The following is a 19,168-nucleotide window of genomic DNA, read 5'->3' as shown; positions in this document are numbered from 1 at the left end:
GTAGTTTCCCCTGTGTGGTATAGTGATGGTTCTCACGGGGAGTTCATTATTAAGAAGATATCCATCTATCAGTTAGATCCTTGAGTAGATGATAAAAACACTTTCTTTTTTTTTTTTTTTTTGGTTTTTCAAGACAGGGTTTCTCTGTGTAGCTTTGCGCCTTTCCTGGAACTCACTCTGTAGCCCAGGCTGGCCTCGAACTCACAGAGATCCGCCTGGCTCTGCCTCCCAAGTGCTGGGATTAAAGGCGTGCGCCACCACTGCCCGGCTTAAAAAAAACACTTTCTTGATTTGCACCTAACAGTTCATTTTTGTTCTGGAGTAGGCTTGCACTATGTGACCCTGCCTAGGCTGGAACTCACCATGTAGATCAAGTTGGCCTTGAACTCACAGAAATCCTGCCTCTGCCTCCCAAGTGCTGTGATTAGAGGTGTGCATTACCATGGCCAGCTAGTTTTTTTTTTTTTTTTTTTTTTTAATTAAAAATAACAGACTCTGGATAAGGGCTGTGTTGTGGTTTTTAGCTGCTGCTTTCTTTGGTGTGTGCATGTGTATAAATGTGCATGTGTGTGAGGAATGCTGGGTGGGAAGCACTGTTTCTTCATGTTGTATGTGGCCAGTGTTTGGAAGCTGTTTAGGTGGATGACTGGAGAATGTTTTGTTCTGTTACATTCTGAAAAACCATGGTCTGTCAGTCCCCACGTCTCTCTACTAATCTCACAAAGGAGTAATTCCTTCAAGATGAAATGAGGCCGTCTCCTAGACTTAGCAGGTAGATCCATAAGTACATCAGTTTTTGTTGTTCTTTATTCATAAGCTCCTCTTTCTTGCCTCAAGGTCGTGGATAAATTACATGGTTCAGGGACTGGAGAGAGATGGCTCCCCGGAAGAGCACCCACCCACTGCTCCTGCAGAGGCCCCGAGTTCAGTTCCCAGCACTCAGAGCAGGGGGCTCACACCCACTGCCCCTGCAGAGGCCCCGAGTTCAGTTCCCAGCACTCATTGCAGGGGGCTCACACCACTGTAACTCCAGCCTCAGTGGTTTGGAAGCCTCTGGTCTCACAGGCACCTGCGTGGGTGTGCACACCCTCTTCTCTCAATATACAATTAATTTAAAAATCAAATTAAATCTTCAAGCTTTCCTTTATATAGTTTACCAAAGAAAGTCCTGAGAAATAAGTATCTGGAAAGAGTTTGACTGTCACTTTTCTGGTTTTTAAGTGTTCTTTATTAGTATATACTAATTAATATGTGATATTGGGCTTCATCGAGACATTTTCAGGCGTGTGTATAATGAATTCACCCATTATCCTTTCTCATCCCCATTTATTTTTTTTGTAATGCTAATTTCACCTTTTCCCTCTTTCCCTTCTTTTTTGTCAACAAGAGTTCCTCAGGTCCTTTTTTCTTCTCATGTTAGTGTCATGGCTGATACTTGACATTAAACAGCTCAGGGGCTGAAAGGTTTGCTCTGATTCCAGCTTCAGTGTGGGTCATGGGTGGAACAGCTCTCCTCATGGGGCAGAGGAAGTGGAGTGGAGAGAAGGGACAGGCATGAGACTGAAACTCAGCAGCTGACAGAGTGACTTCTTTCCTCCACAGCCTCCTCCACACAGCCCCAGTCATCTTAAACATGGTCCTGTGGGGTACAGTTTATACATACACCAGGACACTGTCAGGGTCCTCACTGTAGGGTACAGTTTATACATACACCAGGACACTGTCAAGATTCTCACTGTGGGGTACAGTTTATACGTACACCAGGACACTGTCAGGATCCTCACTGTAGGGTACAGTTTATACATACACCAGGACACTCCCAGGGTCCTCACTGTGGGGTACAGTTTACACATACACCAGGACACTCCCAGGATCCTCACTGTGGGGTACAGTTTATACATACACCAGGACACTCCCAGGGTCCTCACTGTGGGGTACAGTTTATACATACACCAGGACACTCCCAGGATTCTCACTCTGGGGTACGGTTTATATATACACCAGGACACTCCCAGGATTCTCACTGTGGGGTACAGTTTACACATACAGTAGGACACTCCCAGGGTCTTCACTGTGGGGTACAGTTTACACATACACTAGGACACTCCCAGGATTCTCACTGTGGGGTACAGTTTACACATACACCAGGACACTCCCAGGATTCTCACTGTGGGGTACAGTTTATACATACACCAGGACACTCCCAGGGTCCTCACTGTGGGGTACAGTTTATACATACACCAGGACACTCCCAGGGTCCTCACTGTGGGGTACAGTTTACACATACACCAGGACACTCCCAGGGTCCTCACTGTGGGGTACAGTTTACACATACACTAGGACACTCCCAGGGTCCTCACTAGTGTTTACTTCTTGTCATATCTATGACATGAATATTGTCATAGCATTGGTGTGTGTGTAGCTTTTGGAAGCTTAAAAAAAGAAGAAGAAGAGGGAGAAGGAGGAGGAGGAGAAGAAGAAGGAGAAGAAGAAGAAAAGAAGGAAAAGCCAAAATTAAGTCTTGGCCTGGGCCTTTCTTGCAGACACCTGGTCTGACTGCATTTCTCACCCCTCTGGACCCACTCTCAGGAGGACCAGAAACCTTAACTTTCCTGGGAAGCAAGCTGATTTGTAGGTTTAGGGCTAAGGGAGCCTCACGATTCTATTAAAAAGAAAAAAAATTCAAGAGTTCTCTGTGATGCTCCCATCTTCTTCCTTTGCCCGTGCCTTCTGGTGGTGAGTTGTATCTGGATCTTGTGTAAGCGCAATAGTGAGCTGATGTGATTTATCTTTCTTTATTTGCACAACTGGGTTCCACTTGGCCATACCATAGGATGGTATCTATAGATCCGTCACTATTCTTTTTCATTGTATGAGACAGTGAGGGGAATCTCCCAAACCCTAGGAAATCTGTTAATCACACGATTATAGGCCAGGGGATGTGCGTCTGTGCATTGAATTCTCATGCAGTAATTTCCACCCTGGTCTATCATAGACTACCTTGTTGTATTAGGGCTCGTTTTCCAGTTTTAAAAGGATAGAAAGTGGTATATTTCATGGGTGAAAATGGTACAAGACAGGTAAGCTGCCTTCATGGTGTTGGGGCTTAGGCCTTTTTATTTTGGTACTTGGCAGTCTGACAGTTTTCATTTATCGCTTGAGATGGCTATTTTTGTCTCTACTACTAACCAACTTTTGCAGAGCCAAATCTTGCTTCTTCAGGTCTTACGCTGAGCCAGGAACCACACAGGTTAAGTGAAGAGATAGGATTTTTTTTTTTTGTTTTTTCAGTGCCCAGTGAATAGCAGGATCTGGGGGTCAGGTTCGGGGATCAGTTCCCCCTCCTCTAAGTCGTAGCAGTGAAAGAAGTGAGGGGTTAGGTGTTCGTGAAGGGGGCAGGATGTTTATTCCTTCTCCAGGAGGGTTCCACTCCGGGAGTTCTGTTCCCCTTCCACCTGACCTTTGTTTGCCGGTTCCCAGGATGTCGTGAAAATTGAAAATTGTCATGTGCTCTAGAAATGTATCATGATTAGAGCATGACAGTATGAAGGTGAAGGGACGGCTAGCTAGAAAGATAGTAGGTGGCGGAGTCAGTTTGAACCGGCCTGGCTTTGCTGGGTCTGACATCTTGTTTTTCACAGAAAATCACCACTGCAACGCGATGTGAACTGGTTATCCTTAGTGCATGGACTATCACAGGGGTGTGCTCGGGGAAAGGTGTAGGAAAGGGTGTAATGTATCAGGGAAACCTTGCCTGGTAGGGAGGGGTACACCACCATTACAGTGTTGCCCTTGTGTCCAGAATGTGGGGAGAGAGGAAGGTGTACTGCTTTTGAGGGTACACTCTGGGAATCTGAAATACCCGCTGATGGCATTGACCACACTTAGTCACCTAGTCACATGGTCACACCAGTAAGAGAGGCTCAGAAATTCCTTTTAGCTGGGTAACCACATCTCTCTGAACCTCTGTTGGGGAAATAAGATTGTGTTTCTTTACAGTTAGAGCAGCAGAAAGGATTTACTTTTGGAATGGTTATTTTTCTAACTTTTTCACTGACATTTCCAAGTAGACAAACTGAAAAGACATAACCCGAGTTCATGCATTTCCCTTTGGGACCCAAGGCAGACTTACCTAATAGTTCTAGGTTTGGATCTGAAATATGCTAGGAAACAGGGTTGCTCTTCTCTGGCTAAGTTTTCTTTTCTTTTCTTGTGACGTTGAGGATCCAACCCAGGGCCCTGTGGATGCTGAGCACAGCTCTGTCCCAGCACAGCCAGTTCTTCCTTTGTTCTGTGGTTTTGATGACTTTATCTGTTTTCTTTCCGCTAATTTTCTACCCGTTGTCTTTGTGTCCCTAGGCATGGCGCAGTCACAAGGCTGGCTGAGAAGGTACTTCAAGGCCCTGTGTAAAGGCTTTTTTGTGGCCGTGCCCGTGGCAGTCACTTTCTTGGACCGGGTCGCCTGCGTGGCTCGAGTGGAAGGATCGTCGATGCAGGTGAACGCGAACTCGGCTTTATTCTGCGAAGCCTGGGCCTCACGGTTTCTCATGCACTGGAAATGGAGCTCTCCCTGTGTCTCTGTGCTGGAGCCTGAGAGGGTTGCAAAGCTGTTGAAACTAACCGGTCACCTTGCCAACTTTCCTTAAAAGGCTTCTAGTATACGACTATTATAATCAGAGTCGAGGTGAATAGAGTTAACAACCAAGGAGGTCTCTGGGTCTGTGTACTTTGGTTTTTCTGTGATTTATAAATAGAGACTTAAAGGAAATTTACTAAATGGCATCATTTTCTGTTAACCAGGCAGTAGTGGCTCACACCTTTAATCCCAGGCAGAGGCAGGTAGGTCTCTGCGAGTTTGAGGCCAGCCTGGTCTAGAATGAGAGTTTCAGGACAGCCAATGCTACACAGAGGAATTCTGTCTTGCAAAACTAACCAAAAAAAAAAAAAAAAAGGTTGGCTGGTGGTGGCGCACGCCTTTAATCCCAGCACTCGGGAGGCAGAGGCAGGCGGATCTTTGTGAGTTTGAGGCCAGCCTGGTCTACAGAGTGAGATCTAGGAAAGGCGCAAAGCTACACAGAGAAACCCTGTCTCAAAAAAAAAAAAAAAAAAAAAACCAAAAAACAAATTAAATTATAGTACAGTTGCAGGACTTGTTTAGGTTAGATTCAGTGACTCAGTTAACGTATAGTTTCAGTTTGTAGGAAAGTCTATGTAACTGATTCCAGGCATTCTAGTATGCTACTTAAGAGAGTTGTTGATTAAAATTACATTAAAAAATTTATATTAATAGAGCTATAGTGCATATGTCGAGGTCAGAAGATAATTTTATGGAGTATGAGTTCATTTGTGTTCCAGGGATTGAATTCTTGGAGCCAGGCTAGCTCAGCAAGTTTTTTATCTGCTGAGTCATCTTGTTAGCCCACATTGATAAAAATATTAAATGCAGTTTATAGTGGAAGAACTTTGGAGTGGAGACTTCCAAAAATCGTGTACAGATAATTTTGTGGAATAACTCAGAGGTTTTATCGAGGAACTGGTGTTTAGAAGCTCACTTCATGGGAAATTTTATGTAGCTGAGCATTTTGTAACAGGATTTTCTTGGTTGTCATCAGCATGTATAAAGGTCATGCATTGTGCCAAATAGCTCTGTTTAATAAATATATAAAGTGAATATATAGACTTTCAAGAGATTATAACCATGCAGAGTAATCCAGTTAGTTTTTTCCTTTTGTTTTACTTAGAGCTAGTTAAAACTCTAGTTTTAAGGAATATGGGTGAATGTACTGTATCATAATTATGATAAATATTATAATCAGACCCCTTCTTAAGTGTGGAAGTCAGTGAAATAAGGAAAACCAGCGGACTGGTAGGTTGTGGCCTCTGTGGGAAGCTAATGTTCAAGCTAGGTTGTATTTACATTTGCCTCTGCTTCTGTTGTTTGAGTGATCCTTAGACCCTCCTCTTGGTCAGATGATCTTGACCTCAAACCATCCATTTCTGGTTCCTTCCACAGCAGGACACCAGTCCAGTGTAAACTTGGTTATTAATTTGATGAAAGAAATATTTTAATGCATATAGCAACATACAAAGAATATGATTTATAGGTGTATATATTTGTTTATAAATACAGTTTAAAACATTTAAGAAGGCTTGGTCTTTATTTTTTTATCTCTTCAGTTTTCAATTCCTAGCAGCCTTGGATTAGCGTTAATCCTCAGGGGGAAAGGTAGATTTGCTTTGTAGAGCTTTTGAGTCAGATTTATCATTTCAGATCAAAACTGGCTTCTCCACAGCCAACCAAATCCTTTTCGGAGCCCTAGGATCTTTTAGTAACAATCAGATTAATAATGATTTTCTCCAATGTCTTAGTAGTACACAATTACCACTGTCTACAGAAGGAATTCTTTTTTTTTGTAGAATACAAGACCTCTTTACTTTGGATCTAATGATATTTCAGGGAATTATGTGGCAATCACAGCATCCTAATCTTTATACTTTTAGCTCAACATGTTCCGACTGAAAACATGTAGTCACGGCTATGGTGGGGAACGCCAAAGGCATGCATTACAATATGGAGTATGATTCTTGCTCACAAGACATTGATCGTTTTGTGGAGAACAAAGTTTATCCCTAGAGAGGAAGACAAGGGAGAAAGTGTTAAGTCATGTCATTCCAGATGCAGTTCAGCCGACGGTTAATTAGCCTTACATAGATACACTTCATGAGTAATTCCTGCATCATTCCCAGCTCTGCTCATAACAAGTCAAGTTTATCCCCTTGGATACAGGTTCTAGGAAACTAGCTCGAATTTTCCCAGGTCTGCAAATTCATTGGAAGGTTTAGTATGCAGCCACACTAGGAGCAGCAGCTTGGCAGCTGTCATAGAGGGCCGGGACCAGTGGCAAGCAGAGCTGTGTGCTCAGCCTTCTCTCTGATGCTGTGTTCTGCTTCGGGCCACATCTTTGCTTAGCTCCTTCACACTAACGTTTTCTACCATCCATAGCAAGACACATGAGGTGCTGGCCACTCTCGGGCTTTAAAATGCTCCATCTGTCACCGCCTGAGAAACATCACTCTTCTTTGAAATTTCAGCTAGAAAAAGCTGGGGGCAAAGGGAGACTGTGATTGACTCAGGTTCCAACAAATGCTCTTACATATACATAGGCCAACTTTGGCCATCAGGGTGAGCGTTATAGTTGATCTAGCTTTGGATGAGTGTACAGTCTCACCTGTGGCTAGAGTGAGTGATCTGTGAGAGATTAAGGATGTGTGTGTGTGTGTGTGTGTGTGTGTGTGTGTGTGTGTGTGTTTGACAGAATCTCTGTAGCCCTGTCTGGCCTGGAACTCACTATGTAGCTGATGCTTGCCTTTGTGTCCCAGATGCTGATATTAAAGACATGTACCACCACAACTGGTCAGAGCCTCTATTTAAGTCACATTATCTGTGAGGATTGAGAGTGAAGTACAGGTGGCATTTCCTAGTGGACAGGATGCTGTTTTCAGGTGAAGTTAGAATGGATATTCTAGAAAGACAAGAGAAATGTGTCTGTCTCCATAGCTTCTGAATCCCGGACTAACTCCAGTTAACAGATACTTTAATTTACAGGTACATTAGATACCATTGAGTCAACCCTATTTTGTTGAAGAGCAGAAAGTTACATTGAATACATTTGTTGACTACATAGAAACTCTTTACTGTGTTTGAAGACATTATTGTTAGACACAGCTGTGATGGACTGAGCAGGTCTAGACCCTGGGGTTCAGCAGATTTGTCAAGATGGGAATGAACTTTACTTTTTTTGCCTTTACTTTTCTCTAGTGGTGGGGATCTCTAGATGTCTCAGCACATCCTACAGGAAACACTCGGGATTGTTTTGGTTGAGGTCTGAAGCTCTTATGTGGTATACAGCTTTGGTTGGAATCCTGAAGAAGGGCACTCTGGATTGGTGGTGAGGTGTTCTTGTGTTAAGACTGAAAACTATGAAAGGAGGACAGAGAAATAAGAGGCAGGAAAGAAAAACACAGCAAAGGAAAAAGAAAGCAAATGACAAAGATGTGGAGTCAGCTGGGTGAAAGGGAATGATGGAGGAAATTAGAGATGTAGGGCCATGAGCATGGGTCAGGGAGAGGATCTGTGACAGAGACTCAGGACAGAAATGTGCTACCCTCGAGATGGGTGAGTCTCAATGCGACCTCCCTTGGGATTATTCTTTTGGGGCTTGACACATGACACACACGTGCACACGCAGGCTCACCTAACCACTGATTCTGCGTTGCAGTGTTCATTGACAAATCCATGCCATTTGGAGTTCATATGGTGATATCACTGGTTTTAGAAATCAGGTAGAAGGTGCTGTGTTGGTTTGAATGAAAATGGCTCCCATAGGCCCATAGACCGTGGTACTATTGGGAGGTGTGGCCTTGTTGGAGTAGGTGTGGCTTTGTTGGACAAAGTGTGTCACTGGGGGTGGGCTTTGAGGTCTCAGATGCTCAAGCCAGGCCCAGTGTCTCACTTTCTTCCTGCTGCCTGGGGATCTGGATGAAGAACTCTCAGCTGTCTCTCCAGGACCATGTCTGCTGGCATGCCACCATTCTTTCTGCCATGATGAGAATGGACTAAATTTCTGAAGTGTAAGCCAGCCCCAGTTAAATGCTTTCTTTTATAAGAGTTACCACAGTCATGTTGCCTCTTCATAGCAATGGAAACCCTAAATAAGACAGGTACTCTGTTGTTTTGATTTGAAGAGGGCTTATTAATTGATCTCCAAATTTCATTATTTTAATTTATGCTCTGAAATACTTTAAGTATGATTTAGTGACATCTAATGCCATTATATATAAAAGTGAGAGAGTTATAATATTTAATCATTTCTGTATTTTCAAATATATGATTAATTTTGTCTCAGGAAGTATTTTTGGATAGAGACAATATTGAAAAGCACTGGTAATGGTATTGGGATGCAGTCATTTGTCAAATAGCTTTTAAGTACAGAGCACTGTAATAGATACTATGTGTGATAATGAATCAGACACAGACTGCCTTTGAGTTGCTTTTACTTTAATAGCGGAAGTTCAAGACTTACTACTGCAGCATGATAGATACATCTACTGCAGAAGGTGTCCATCTGCCAGATAGATATTTTGTTATTATTTAGTATATCCAGAAATTAAAAGCTGTTGGATTTAGCACATCAGTTTGGAAATTTTAATTTGGATCCAAGAGGTATCTGAAAATCATGCCTTAAGCCCTCTTATTTACTTACTTTTATTTATTTAAAATTATATTTATTTTCTGTATTTGTGTGTGTGTGTCTGTGTGTGCATATGTGTGTGTGTAGGGGCACATGTGCTACAGTGTACTTGTACTTGGCTCTCTCCTTTGACCGTGTGTGTCCTTGTAGGCCAGTCTGTGGGGGCATCTTCTTGATTAATGATTGATGCGGAAGGTCCCAGCCTACTGTGGGTAGCACCACCCTGGACGTGTGGTCCTGTGTCGTATAAGAAAGCAGGTTGAGTAAGCTAGTAAGCAGTCGCCCTCTATGTTCTCTGCTTCAGTTCCTGCCCCGATTTTCCTCCAGGATGGAGTATGATTAGAAAGTATAAGGTAAAATAAGCCCTTTAGCACTCAAGTTGTTTTTAGTCATAGGTTTTTATCACAGAAACAGAGAAGTATGATAGGACACTGGCCTAAGCCATTTTATTTCTGGGCTGCTATATTTTAGTGTCAAGATGTCATTGACTTACCTAACATCCTTGACTCTCACTCCTGGGTCTCTGAGTTAATGGCGGTCACTATAGGGTGTGGGTTTGGTTCTGTCTGCTCCATGGTGTAGTCACTGTCTAGGTGATCTGCTCTTCTCATGGTTGCTAGCAAGACGTGAAGGGATGGAGAAGAAATAACTTAGAAACCTTAAAAGTCATTGTACTTTGGTTTGTTTATCCATATTCTACTTCATATATATATACTGTGTGCATGCCTTTGCTCACAGGAGCCAGAAGAGGGCAAGGGATGCCCTGGAACCAAGTTACAGACAGTTGTGAGCCACCATGTGGGTGTTTGGAAATAAAGCTGGATCCTCTGGGAGATCAGCCAGTGCTCTTAACTGTTGATCCATCTCTCTACCCACCAGTCCTATTGTTTAAAGCCAGTCACATTGCCAAACCCAAAGTCAACTAGTAGAAGCAAATTTCTACCTTTCAGGGGAGCTAAGGAAGAAGGGGAGATTGTGATTGTGATTTATGAAGTATCTCCTGTAGGCACTGGGACTCCATGGGGATACATGATTGGTCTTAGAAGTCACTTAAAAAGTTATCTTACCAAGAAATGATCCTCATGTTTTTTTTTTTTTTTTTATAGACCAAGATTGATAAATTTTTAAAAGATCTGATCCGTTTTGGATATCTTTAGTTTTCAGATACCTCAAGACCAATTGTATTGCCACCTTAGTGTGGCATGTCTTTAATCACTTTGTAACTTGTTGATGTTATTTAAGATAACACAAAGGCTGAAACATGAAAACTAACTAAAGAGACTTGTATTCTTACTCTTTTGGCTTTCTGGGATAGTGTTATGGCAATAGCAGATATTCACCCTGAGAAGTAAATTTTGATACAAGAACTCTTTATATCTTTCATAAACATTTATTGGCTGCAGTGTACTGGGGAAACTTGTTTTTAGGATTTCATCTTGGGGAAATAATTATTTACATTTAAACATCCCCCAGTAGTTATTTTATTAACATAGGTTTTTTAGTATTAATCTGCAACTCATCAACCATCTGAATAAAAGGATAAGGATTATCAAATGGAGAGTCTGGCTAGTTGAAAGTAAGTCATATATGAAACTAAAAAATTTAATGAAATAATGATTAGTTCAATTGAAAACAGCGTTGAGCTTATGACATTTTTTTAAAAAAAAATATAGCTCTGTAGATACAGTCATTTGGATGAGACGTCCCCTTTGCAATGCTCAGCACATAATGATTGTGGGCACAAATGACTGGTTAATGATTATTCATGCTGACCTGTTATTCCCTGTAGTGCACATGAATCACTTCTACAGCTTGTCGAAAGGTTACCTATGAAAGTAGATGCATTTTTTTTTCTGTACAGAAGCACCATATTACACAACATTAATTTAATTCAGGAAATGAAGACTGATATTGCATACAGTTGAAACTACAGAGGGAATTTATGTAGGTGGAATGCAATTATTCAAATTAGAACTTCAATGACTTACCAAGGCTTTTAGAGCCAAAGGGTGCCCTAGGAATAGTTTAATGACCTCCCACCAAAGTTTGAGATTTTATTTGAGTAAGAATGCCTGCAGCAGGGTCACTGGCTCTGGTAGAAGGTGTGTGCTTTCCGCATTTAAAATGAAGATGGAAGGCTTTGTCAAGTAAGGGAGGGCAGTCATTTGGAGTAGTGTCATCTTATTTGGGCTGCAATTGCCACGTCATTTTTAAGTAGCAACCATTCCCTTTTCCCTGTTTTGCATTGCCAGAGGCGAAAACACTTGGAATTATCATTGCATTCTGCCATTTTTCCAACTCCGACTTCAGAGAGAGAATCTGCAAACCAGATTTCAAAATTAGGCAGTGTGAGGGAAAATAGAGTTTACTCAGCACCTAGGTCTTTAATCATCAATAATACCTGTTCATTGGTTTGAAATTGTCTGACTTTTAGCTACCTGTGTACAACCTGAAGAAACCGGCTTGTAGTAAACCCCTCGGCTCCCACCTAGCTCTCTAGTCATTATCTTCTTTCCTGCTGAGTTGAAAATTGAAAGTTCTGTCAGAAAAGCAAGCAAGGAGGACCTTCTTTTCTCTCAAATCCCTACTTAAAAAATTTTAAGCATACAGAGGACTTGCTAAGACTCAGTAATCATTGTGGTTGTATTAGTAACCGAGAATCTGATATTCGGAGAGGCTGGATACAGACTCTGAAGGAATGAGATACACTGTGATTTACACGCCAGCGTTTCTGATGGAGTTTGGGCTTTAGACTTCCTGCTGAATTCGCACTTCTGAGCTGCTGGGAAACACCTGGCACAGTTCCTTCTGTGCAAACTCCACTTCTCTGTGCTCTGACATCCCCTCCCCCACGACTCCTCTGTGCTCTGACATCCCCTCCCCCATGGTTCCTCTGTGCTCTGACATCCCCACCCCATGGCTCCTCTGTGCTCTGACATCCCCTCCCCCATGGCTCCTCTGTGCTCTGACATCCCCTCCCCCAGGTCAGCTGAAGCTGATAGCCAAGGAAGCCAGGATTTAATGTTCGAATATTTTATGGGGTTGGCTTGTGTGCTTTCTTTCCAAATTACCTTGGCACAGATATCTCACCTGAAGGTTTTCTCTTAGGATGTTACAGGGTTCTTTTTTTGTAGTTCTGTAACCTGTCATTAACAGAGAATTCAAATAGTTTGTATTTATAGCAACAGATGTGTGATCCTGGAGCAGTTGACTAATGATAACTGTAATATTCTTTGTGGATTTTCCCCCTCACTTTTTCCCACGAGAGAATAACAATGCTTCTGTGTTGTGCGGCTAGGGTTATGGCTTCTTAACACAAAGGTTATTACGCCTTTAGAAAACTTAACTAGACTGAGTATGATGAACAAGGTTATAGTCCCAATACTAGGGAAGATGAGGCAGGAGGATTGAAACCCCTCCTATCTTGAAAAATTTATTGGAGTAATTAAAGATGTCCACACAATTGTAGTGGAGAAGCTGCCATGCACTCTACTCAGACACACAGCCCTTACTCTTTTGTTATTCGTGTGTGTATATGTGTTTGTGTGCATGTGTATACATATGTATATGTATATATATGTGCACAGCCATTGCTATTGCTCACGTTATTGCACCTTTTGATAGGTTGCATAATGTCCCTTTCACACTTAGTTCTTCTGTGCGAGCAATAGAATGGCATATTAATGCTCACTCTTTAAGAAACTGACAAGAACGAAGTGTGCCCTGGTGGACAGTCTCTCCCCCTCAGAAAGTCATCTGCTGACTAGTTGTCTCCTCTCCTTATCCTGCCTCCCTGCTGCATGGGGCTTCCTGAAGGACCCGCTTGGCCTGCCTCACTGCTGAGCTCTGTGGATCCTGTAGACCTGGAATGGGCTTAGTTTCACTTGATTAGGTGATGGCTATCCAAATGACATCAGTTTGCTTGTCATTCTTTTTCTGGTCTTTTAATAGAGCATAGACTCTGGACCCAGGCTTCTTCTCCGCTGCCTCATCTTACATATGTGTAAATAACAACAACAACAACAAAACCCAGGGATGTCACCATGGTTTTATTTCCCAGGTCCTCAGGCTCCAAGCCTCGAAGTCTGTCTGCTTCCCACCTGCATTCTTCCTGTATTTCTTTATTATGTGATGTCTGGGCATTGTTTATTATAGAGAGAGCACTAGTGAGTATCAATACTCTATTTTGGCCTAAGGCTATAAATACTTCTACCTTCCTTAGCAGTCCTAATGTGACTGTCTCATATCACACATAATAAAAATGGTTGTGCCTTGGTAGAGAACCCGGAGCCATCATATGACTGAACTCTGGCCAATGAAAATTGACTGGGAATCAGGCTATGGCCTGTGAAAAATTTTGTGACATTGTGCTCTCTGGTGCTCTTTCAGTTTTCTGGCTGGCTACAGATGTTTGTGTTCTGTTAGAAACTAAATGGTTAGTTGTGACCAAAAAAGGTTGTGCTTACATATCTGGACAAGAGGCAAGGAGGCCCACAGCCAGGACCTCAGTAGAAGGACACCAGAGTGGTCAGAAGGCAGAAGACAGGAGCAAGGGGAAGGCATCCAAGCATGTGCTCCTGTGGAAAGACCAGCAAGAGCAGGTGAACAGGTTAGCACCAGCTAATCTGCAGTTTCGGGGAAGTGGTCTCTAGTTGCCCGGAAGGCCTGGTAGTGGGCCTCAGAGTGATTACCGCACAGGGAACTGTCTTAAGCTCTACCGGCCTGGCAGAAGAGGGAATCGCTTTGGCTGAGCCTGCAGATCAAAGGCGTGCGTTGGGCTTAGCTTTTGCTGTCTGTAGTGCAGCAGTCCTCATGGGACAGTCTTTCCTGCGTGGGAAAACCTGCAGCTACCTTCTCCCCACCCTTCCGATCCACTCGGTGACGAGAGCTGCAGCTCCCAGCAACCTCCCAGTCTGTAGAAAGTTTCATACCACGGATCACACTAATTCAGGAAAAATCAACATTCGGGATCCAAAACAGTTTCTACGGAATGCTTATAGCGTTCCTACTGTCACGGGCTAGAGAAATTTTGAGTGGGGTGATTTTAGTCTGAATGTCTGTTTGAATATACAGTGCAGCAGGCAGGCACATGCAGACGGTGGCCACAGGGGCTCCTGGATACATGTGTTTCTGCAGGACTAGGGAATAAACTCACTGCTGTGGTAACCGCTGAGATTTTGGGGTTCTCCCCAAAAGTAGTTAGCCGAGTTTGACTATATAACAGGACCCAATACCTTCTCTGCATTTTGTCATGGTCCTTTTAAAACTAACCCCAACTTCCAGTTATGTGTCTTTCCCCCATGATTAGAAATTCTTTTCTGCTACCCTCTAGTTATTTTGTAGATTATTACTAACCGTACTTTGTAAGCTTCTCAAAGAAAGAGACTATTTTCTTCTCATCTACCCATTCACAGAGATACGGAATACATGCATATTAAATGTGTTCTTTGAAGCATTAAAGCGCTTGAATAATTAAACTACAGAAATATGCTAAATATTCATTAATCATTTTTTTCTTAGACTTGGAGGGTGTTTCTTCACTATTCTGAAAACTTTTTTGCTCCACGATGAACTTGTCATGTTTTTTAATGCAGAAGTGTTCAGCCCTTTTTGCCCATGACTCACACTGAGTTACATCTTTTTGTACTGTACACACCTATACATAGCTGAGACAAAAGCTTCATGTAACAATACTTAGAAGATAATTGTCGTCATTATGTGCAGTGCCCTCTGATATTTTCAGTTACGTTTGCAACCCGCTGAATTGACTCTGTGACTCACTCATTGGGCATGACCTGTAGTTGAAAAATGCTGCCTTATGGCTGCAGGGAGACCTGACAGGAGGAAGCAGCTCAAATTGAGCTGTAACTACGGGAGCGGATTATGTTTGCCTTTGATTATAACATTTTAAGTGTGGACTTGTCACAGGGATTTAGGCAATGTGAAGGATCTGGAGGCCCATCATCTGTTCTTGGTTTAAACAATTCCTTTTGTAGTCAATGTTATCCTTGGGCCTTTTTTCTGTTAACGTTACCTGACATATTTATTAACTATGACTCATGAGCCCCATCCCAGACCTGTGAAATTAGAACCATTTTCTGAGTGCTTTGGGATATGTATTGTGACTATTTTTGTAAATCTTAACATTTGAGAATTGGTTCCTTATGGAGAGTTCCAGGTTTGGATGAATGCAGATTGTTATAGCTTTGATAGACTCACTAATTGCCTTTATATGACAGGTCCTAAGTACCATTGTTAACATTTGACTTCTTTCTCTTGGACCTTCAAGGCTATGTCTATTTTGAGTTTCTTTCTCTTAAAAACAATATTTTTAGTTTTGCTTATTTTGTTTTCTGTGTATGTATTTGCCGCAGAAGAGGGCACTGAATCACCTAGTACTGGACTGGTGGTTAAGAGCCACTGTGTGGATGCTGGGAAGCGAACCTGAGTCCTCTGCATGAGCAGCAGCTGCTCTGAATCAGTGAGGTCTTTCTCCGGCCCCCACACCGTTCCCTTGTTTAGTACACATTTGTGCCGGTTTTTAGTGTGTTTCAATCGTTCATATACTTATGTCAGTTTATAAATATGTCCTCTGAAATTTTTACTAGTGTAAGAACTTCATTTTTTTCTTCTGTCTTGTTTTTCACTTTCTGTTCACTTTATTTCTTCTGTCCTGCTTTTCATTTTCTATTCACTTTCTTTTAAAAGCAAACACTTTACACTTTATATCATAGTTTTTTTAAACAGTTATCATTTACTTTTGACAGCAAATATTCTTTTCTTTGTTTAGCAAATAGACTGTCTTTTCTGTAACGCCCTTCCTTTTTTGGTGGTGCTGGGATTGACCCTAGGCTTCCCACATGCTAGGCAAACGCTCTACCACTGAGCTGTTTCTATAACAGTTGATGATGAGCAAGAAGCATGATCACAAGCGTCATTGAGCGCTTGGCCCATTCCCTTAGCATGGCGGACATGTTGATTTTTAAGCAATGGCTGATCGCATTGATTAGTATAGTGCTTCTCCCTCCAACCCCACTATTTTTTACTGATGAGTGACTTGCTTTGACCAGTGAGACGTCAGCAGAGATTACCAAATAGAAGCCTGGTTACTGAGTATTCTGAACTGGAAACGTGTAAGAACTCAGGCTGCCTTGCTGAAGGAGAAGTGGAGCATTGTTGAGATCCTGGCCAGCAGCCTCAGTTGGAGCCTGATCTTTCCATGAGGCCAGTTTGGGCTGTCCACCCATATTTGCCCTCAGATGATCACATCCAAATGGGTGACTTCAAGAGACGCCTGTAGAGGTGTCCAACATAGTAGAACAGAAGCATTTCTTTTTAAAAAGGATCTGGTCTCCTAGCCAAAAGCCCAGGCATAGGCCAGGATCTGTATACCATGGAGAGACATCCAGGCAAGAGGAAAAGGCCCAAATGGAACATTCTTAGGAGAGAAGACCTATGTTTGTGCAGTGCTGGATTTTGTGAACAAATGACTTCGCTGTTTCTTGCATTGCCTTGGAAACCATTTGTGTTTTTATGTCTCAGTCTCAATTTCTAGATTAATGGAGCCCAAGCCATACCCTGGAATCCTCACCTTTGCTTTGCTTTGCCCTGGTGCCTATGGCAAAATAACGGACTTTGCTCTTCTGTCCAAGACTGAGACTTGGGGATTCTTTGGGGCTGTTGCATGTGAGGGCAACGATTCATCAGGGACAGAGAGCCGAGTGTTGTAGATCGTTAGGTTTCCATCCATCCCTTTTCCTTGGTACCCAAGCTCTGTGTAGTCTCTGCCACACTTTTTCTTGGCTGGACTCATTGATCTCCTTTATCAGGTAGAATTGCCAACAGGGCTTGTTGGATGCCTGCACAGAGAAGCAGGTCCACCTGCAGCCATCTGAGTTACCCAGCGAGGCCAGCACAGATGAGATCACACAGTCGTGGGCCCGTGATTTTCCTTTTGTGTTTTGGAGTGCTTTGTTTTGTAGCCATTAGATGAGTAATACAAGGCCTGCCGTTCTTCTGTCCTTTTTCATCTGACGCAGTGCTTAACAATTTATTTTAATAAGCAGTTTGTTCCCCTTAGTTCTGATAGGTTGGCTCCATGCAGTTAGGGAACTACAACCCAAAATTTCTATTGAATGCTGGATTTAAAAATGTTACTTTTATATAATGCAGCATCAAATTCAACAGAAGGAAGTAAAGGGTTTAAAATCTGTTGTCTTCTCTTACATATTTCTTTCTTTCTTTTTTTCTTTTGACCCATACTTTCATTTTCTTTATTTTTCATTGGTACCATAAAGACACAAAGTTTCTAGAAAGCTATGAAATGTCTACCACTTTGCAGGTAGCCTTATGAATAGATTGTTGCGCCATTGTACACGTTGGGGAACTGGCCATTTTGGAGTGGTTGACTTCTGGCAGAGTCATTCAGAGAGCCTTTCCAGGGGCTGGCGAGATAGATGGCTGAGTGGGTAAGAGCACCAGTTGCTCTTCCAGAAGGCCGGGGTTTGACTCCCAGTATCCACATGTCACCTCTCAACATCTATAACTCTACCTCCAGGCAGTTCGACTCCTGGCTTCCACAATAAGTACCAGGCATGCACATGGTGCACAGATAACACATGCAGGCAAAACACCCATGCACATTAAAAAAAAAAAAAAAAAAGCCTTTCCAAAACTTTATTATTTGAAATCATTCTTTTTTTTTTGTTACTACACACCTTACTGTGGACACTTATATTTTATGTCAAGGAGTATGAATGGTAGAGAAAGTAGTTTCTTCTTGGCAAGAATTGTCCATGGAAGAAAAAGCCTTTTGTTGTGTTTGGATTTTATTACACACAAAATATATCTTGTATGTGTAAAATATTTATTTATGTAAATTTTACATTTCATATAATCTATTACTTGTCACAATTTGAACTATAAACCAGAATATTTACCTTGAATTCTGTGATATTAGCTATGAAATAACACACACATATTTAAAAAACTTATGGACTTATTTTTAAATTATTTTTAAATTATATATACTTGTATGTTGGGGTTATGTGCATGTGAGTGCAATTGCCCCAGGAGACTAGAGGCATTAACTCTCCGTGGAACTGGAGTTACAGGCAGTTTTGAGCTGCCTGACCTGGGTGCTGGGTAACTTTCATCCTCAACAAGAACACTGACTTCTCTTAACCACTGAGCCATTTCTAGAGTCCCATACATAGAGTTTTATAGTTATTAAATCATGTACCAAGCCATAGTTGAACTCTTGCAGTCAAGTTGCAGGGAGATAGCTAAACAGTGAAAGATTGTTAAAAAGGAAAGCTACTCCCAAATAACCACTCAGAGACCTGTTAATTATAAATGCTTGTTCGATAGCTTAGGCTTGTCTCCAGCCAGCTCTTATAACTTAAATTAACCCATTTCTATTAATCGATGTGGTGCCCTGAGGCTTGTTTACCTCATCTATGAACTTCCCATGATGCTTCTTCCATGTCTGGCTTGCAACTCCCCAGACTCCGCCCTTCTTCCCAGCGTTCTCTCTGTCCTGAAAATTCTGGTTAGCTATCAGCCAATCAGCTTTTTAGTAACAATGAGAGCAACACATTTTCACAGTGTACAGAAGGATTATTCCACAGCACATAAACTTTAGAAGTATATAACAAAAGAATATAAAATCCACTGGTTCACCCCTTAAAAACAACTCATTGTTGTTCTTCAGAAAACATTGTGTATTGATTTGTGAAAACAAAAGTCTACCCTCCAGAAGTAGTTCTTTTGATTTGTTATTCTACCTAGTAACAGTTAAAAGCACTGATTGGTAACAGTATTCTAGCCTTTTCTTTTCTTTTCTTTTCTTTTCTTTTCTTTTCTTTTCTTTTCTTTTCTTTTCTTTTCTTTTCTTTTCTTTTCTTTTCTTTTCTTCT

At 41.9% G+C, this 19,168-nt stretch overlaps 1 protein-coding gene across 5 annotated transcripts in view; it reads left to right on the top strand.

Moving 5' to 3' along the window:
• Immp2l (inner mitochondrial membrane peptidase subunit 2) overlaps positions 1-19,168 on the top strand; it is an 867,453-nt gene that overhangs the window by 42,866 nt on the left and 805,419 nt on the right. For all 5 annotated transcript variants that reach the window (XM_076550737.1, XM_076550738.1, XM_076550736.1 and 2 more), the window contains exon 3: positions 4,360-4,496. In XM_076550737.1, coding sequence (XP_076406852.1) covers positions 4,362-4,496 — 135 coding nt within the window. In that variant the 5' untranslated portion in view covers positions 4,360-4,361. The remainder of the gene's footprint in view (positions 1-4,359; positions 4,497-19,168) is intronic.

The sequence above is a fragment of the Peromyscus maniculatus genome, chromosome 14, assembly GCF_049852395.1.
Source record: "Peromyscus maniculatus bairdii isolate BWxNUB_F1_BW_parent chromosome 14, HU_Pman_BW_mat_3.1, whole genome shotgun sequence".
In the NCBI taxonomy this organism is placed as follows: Eukaryota; Metazoa; Chordata; class Mammalia; order Rodentia; family Cricetidae; genus Peromyscus; species Peromyscus maniculatus.
The sequence above is the reverse complement of the archived record's forward strand: the minus strand, read 5'-3'. Positions and strand labels throughout refer to the sequence as shown.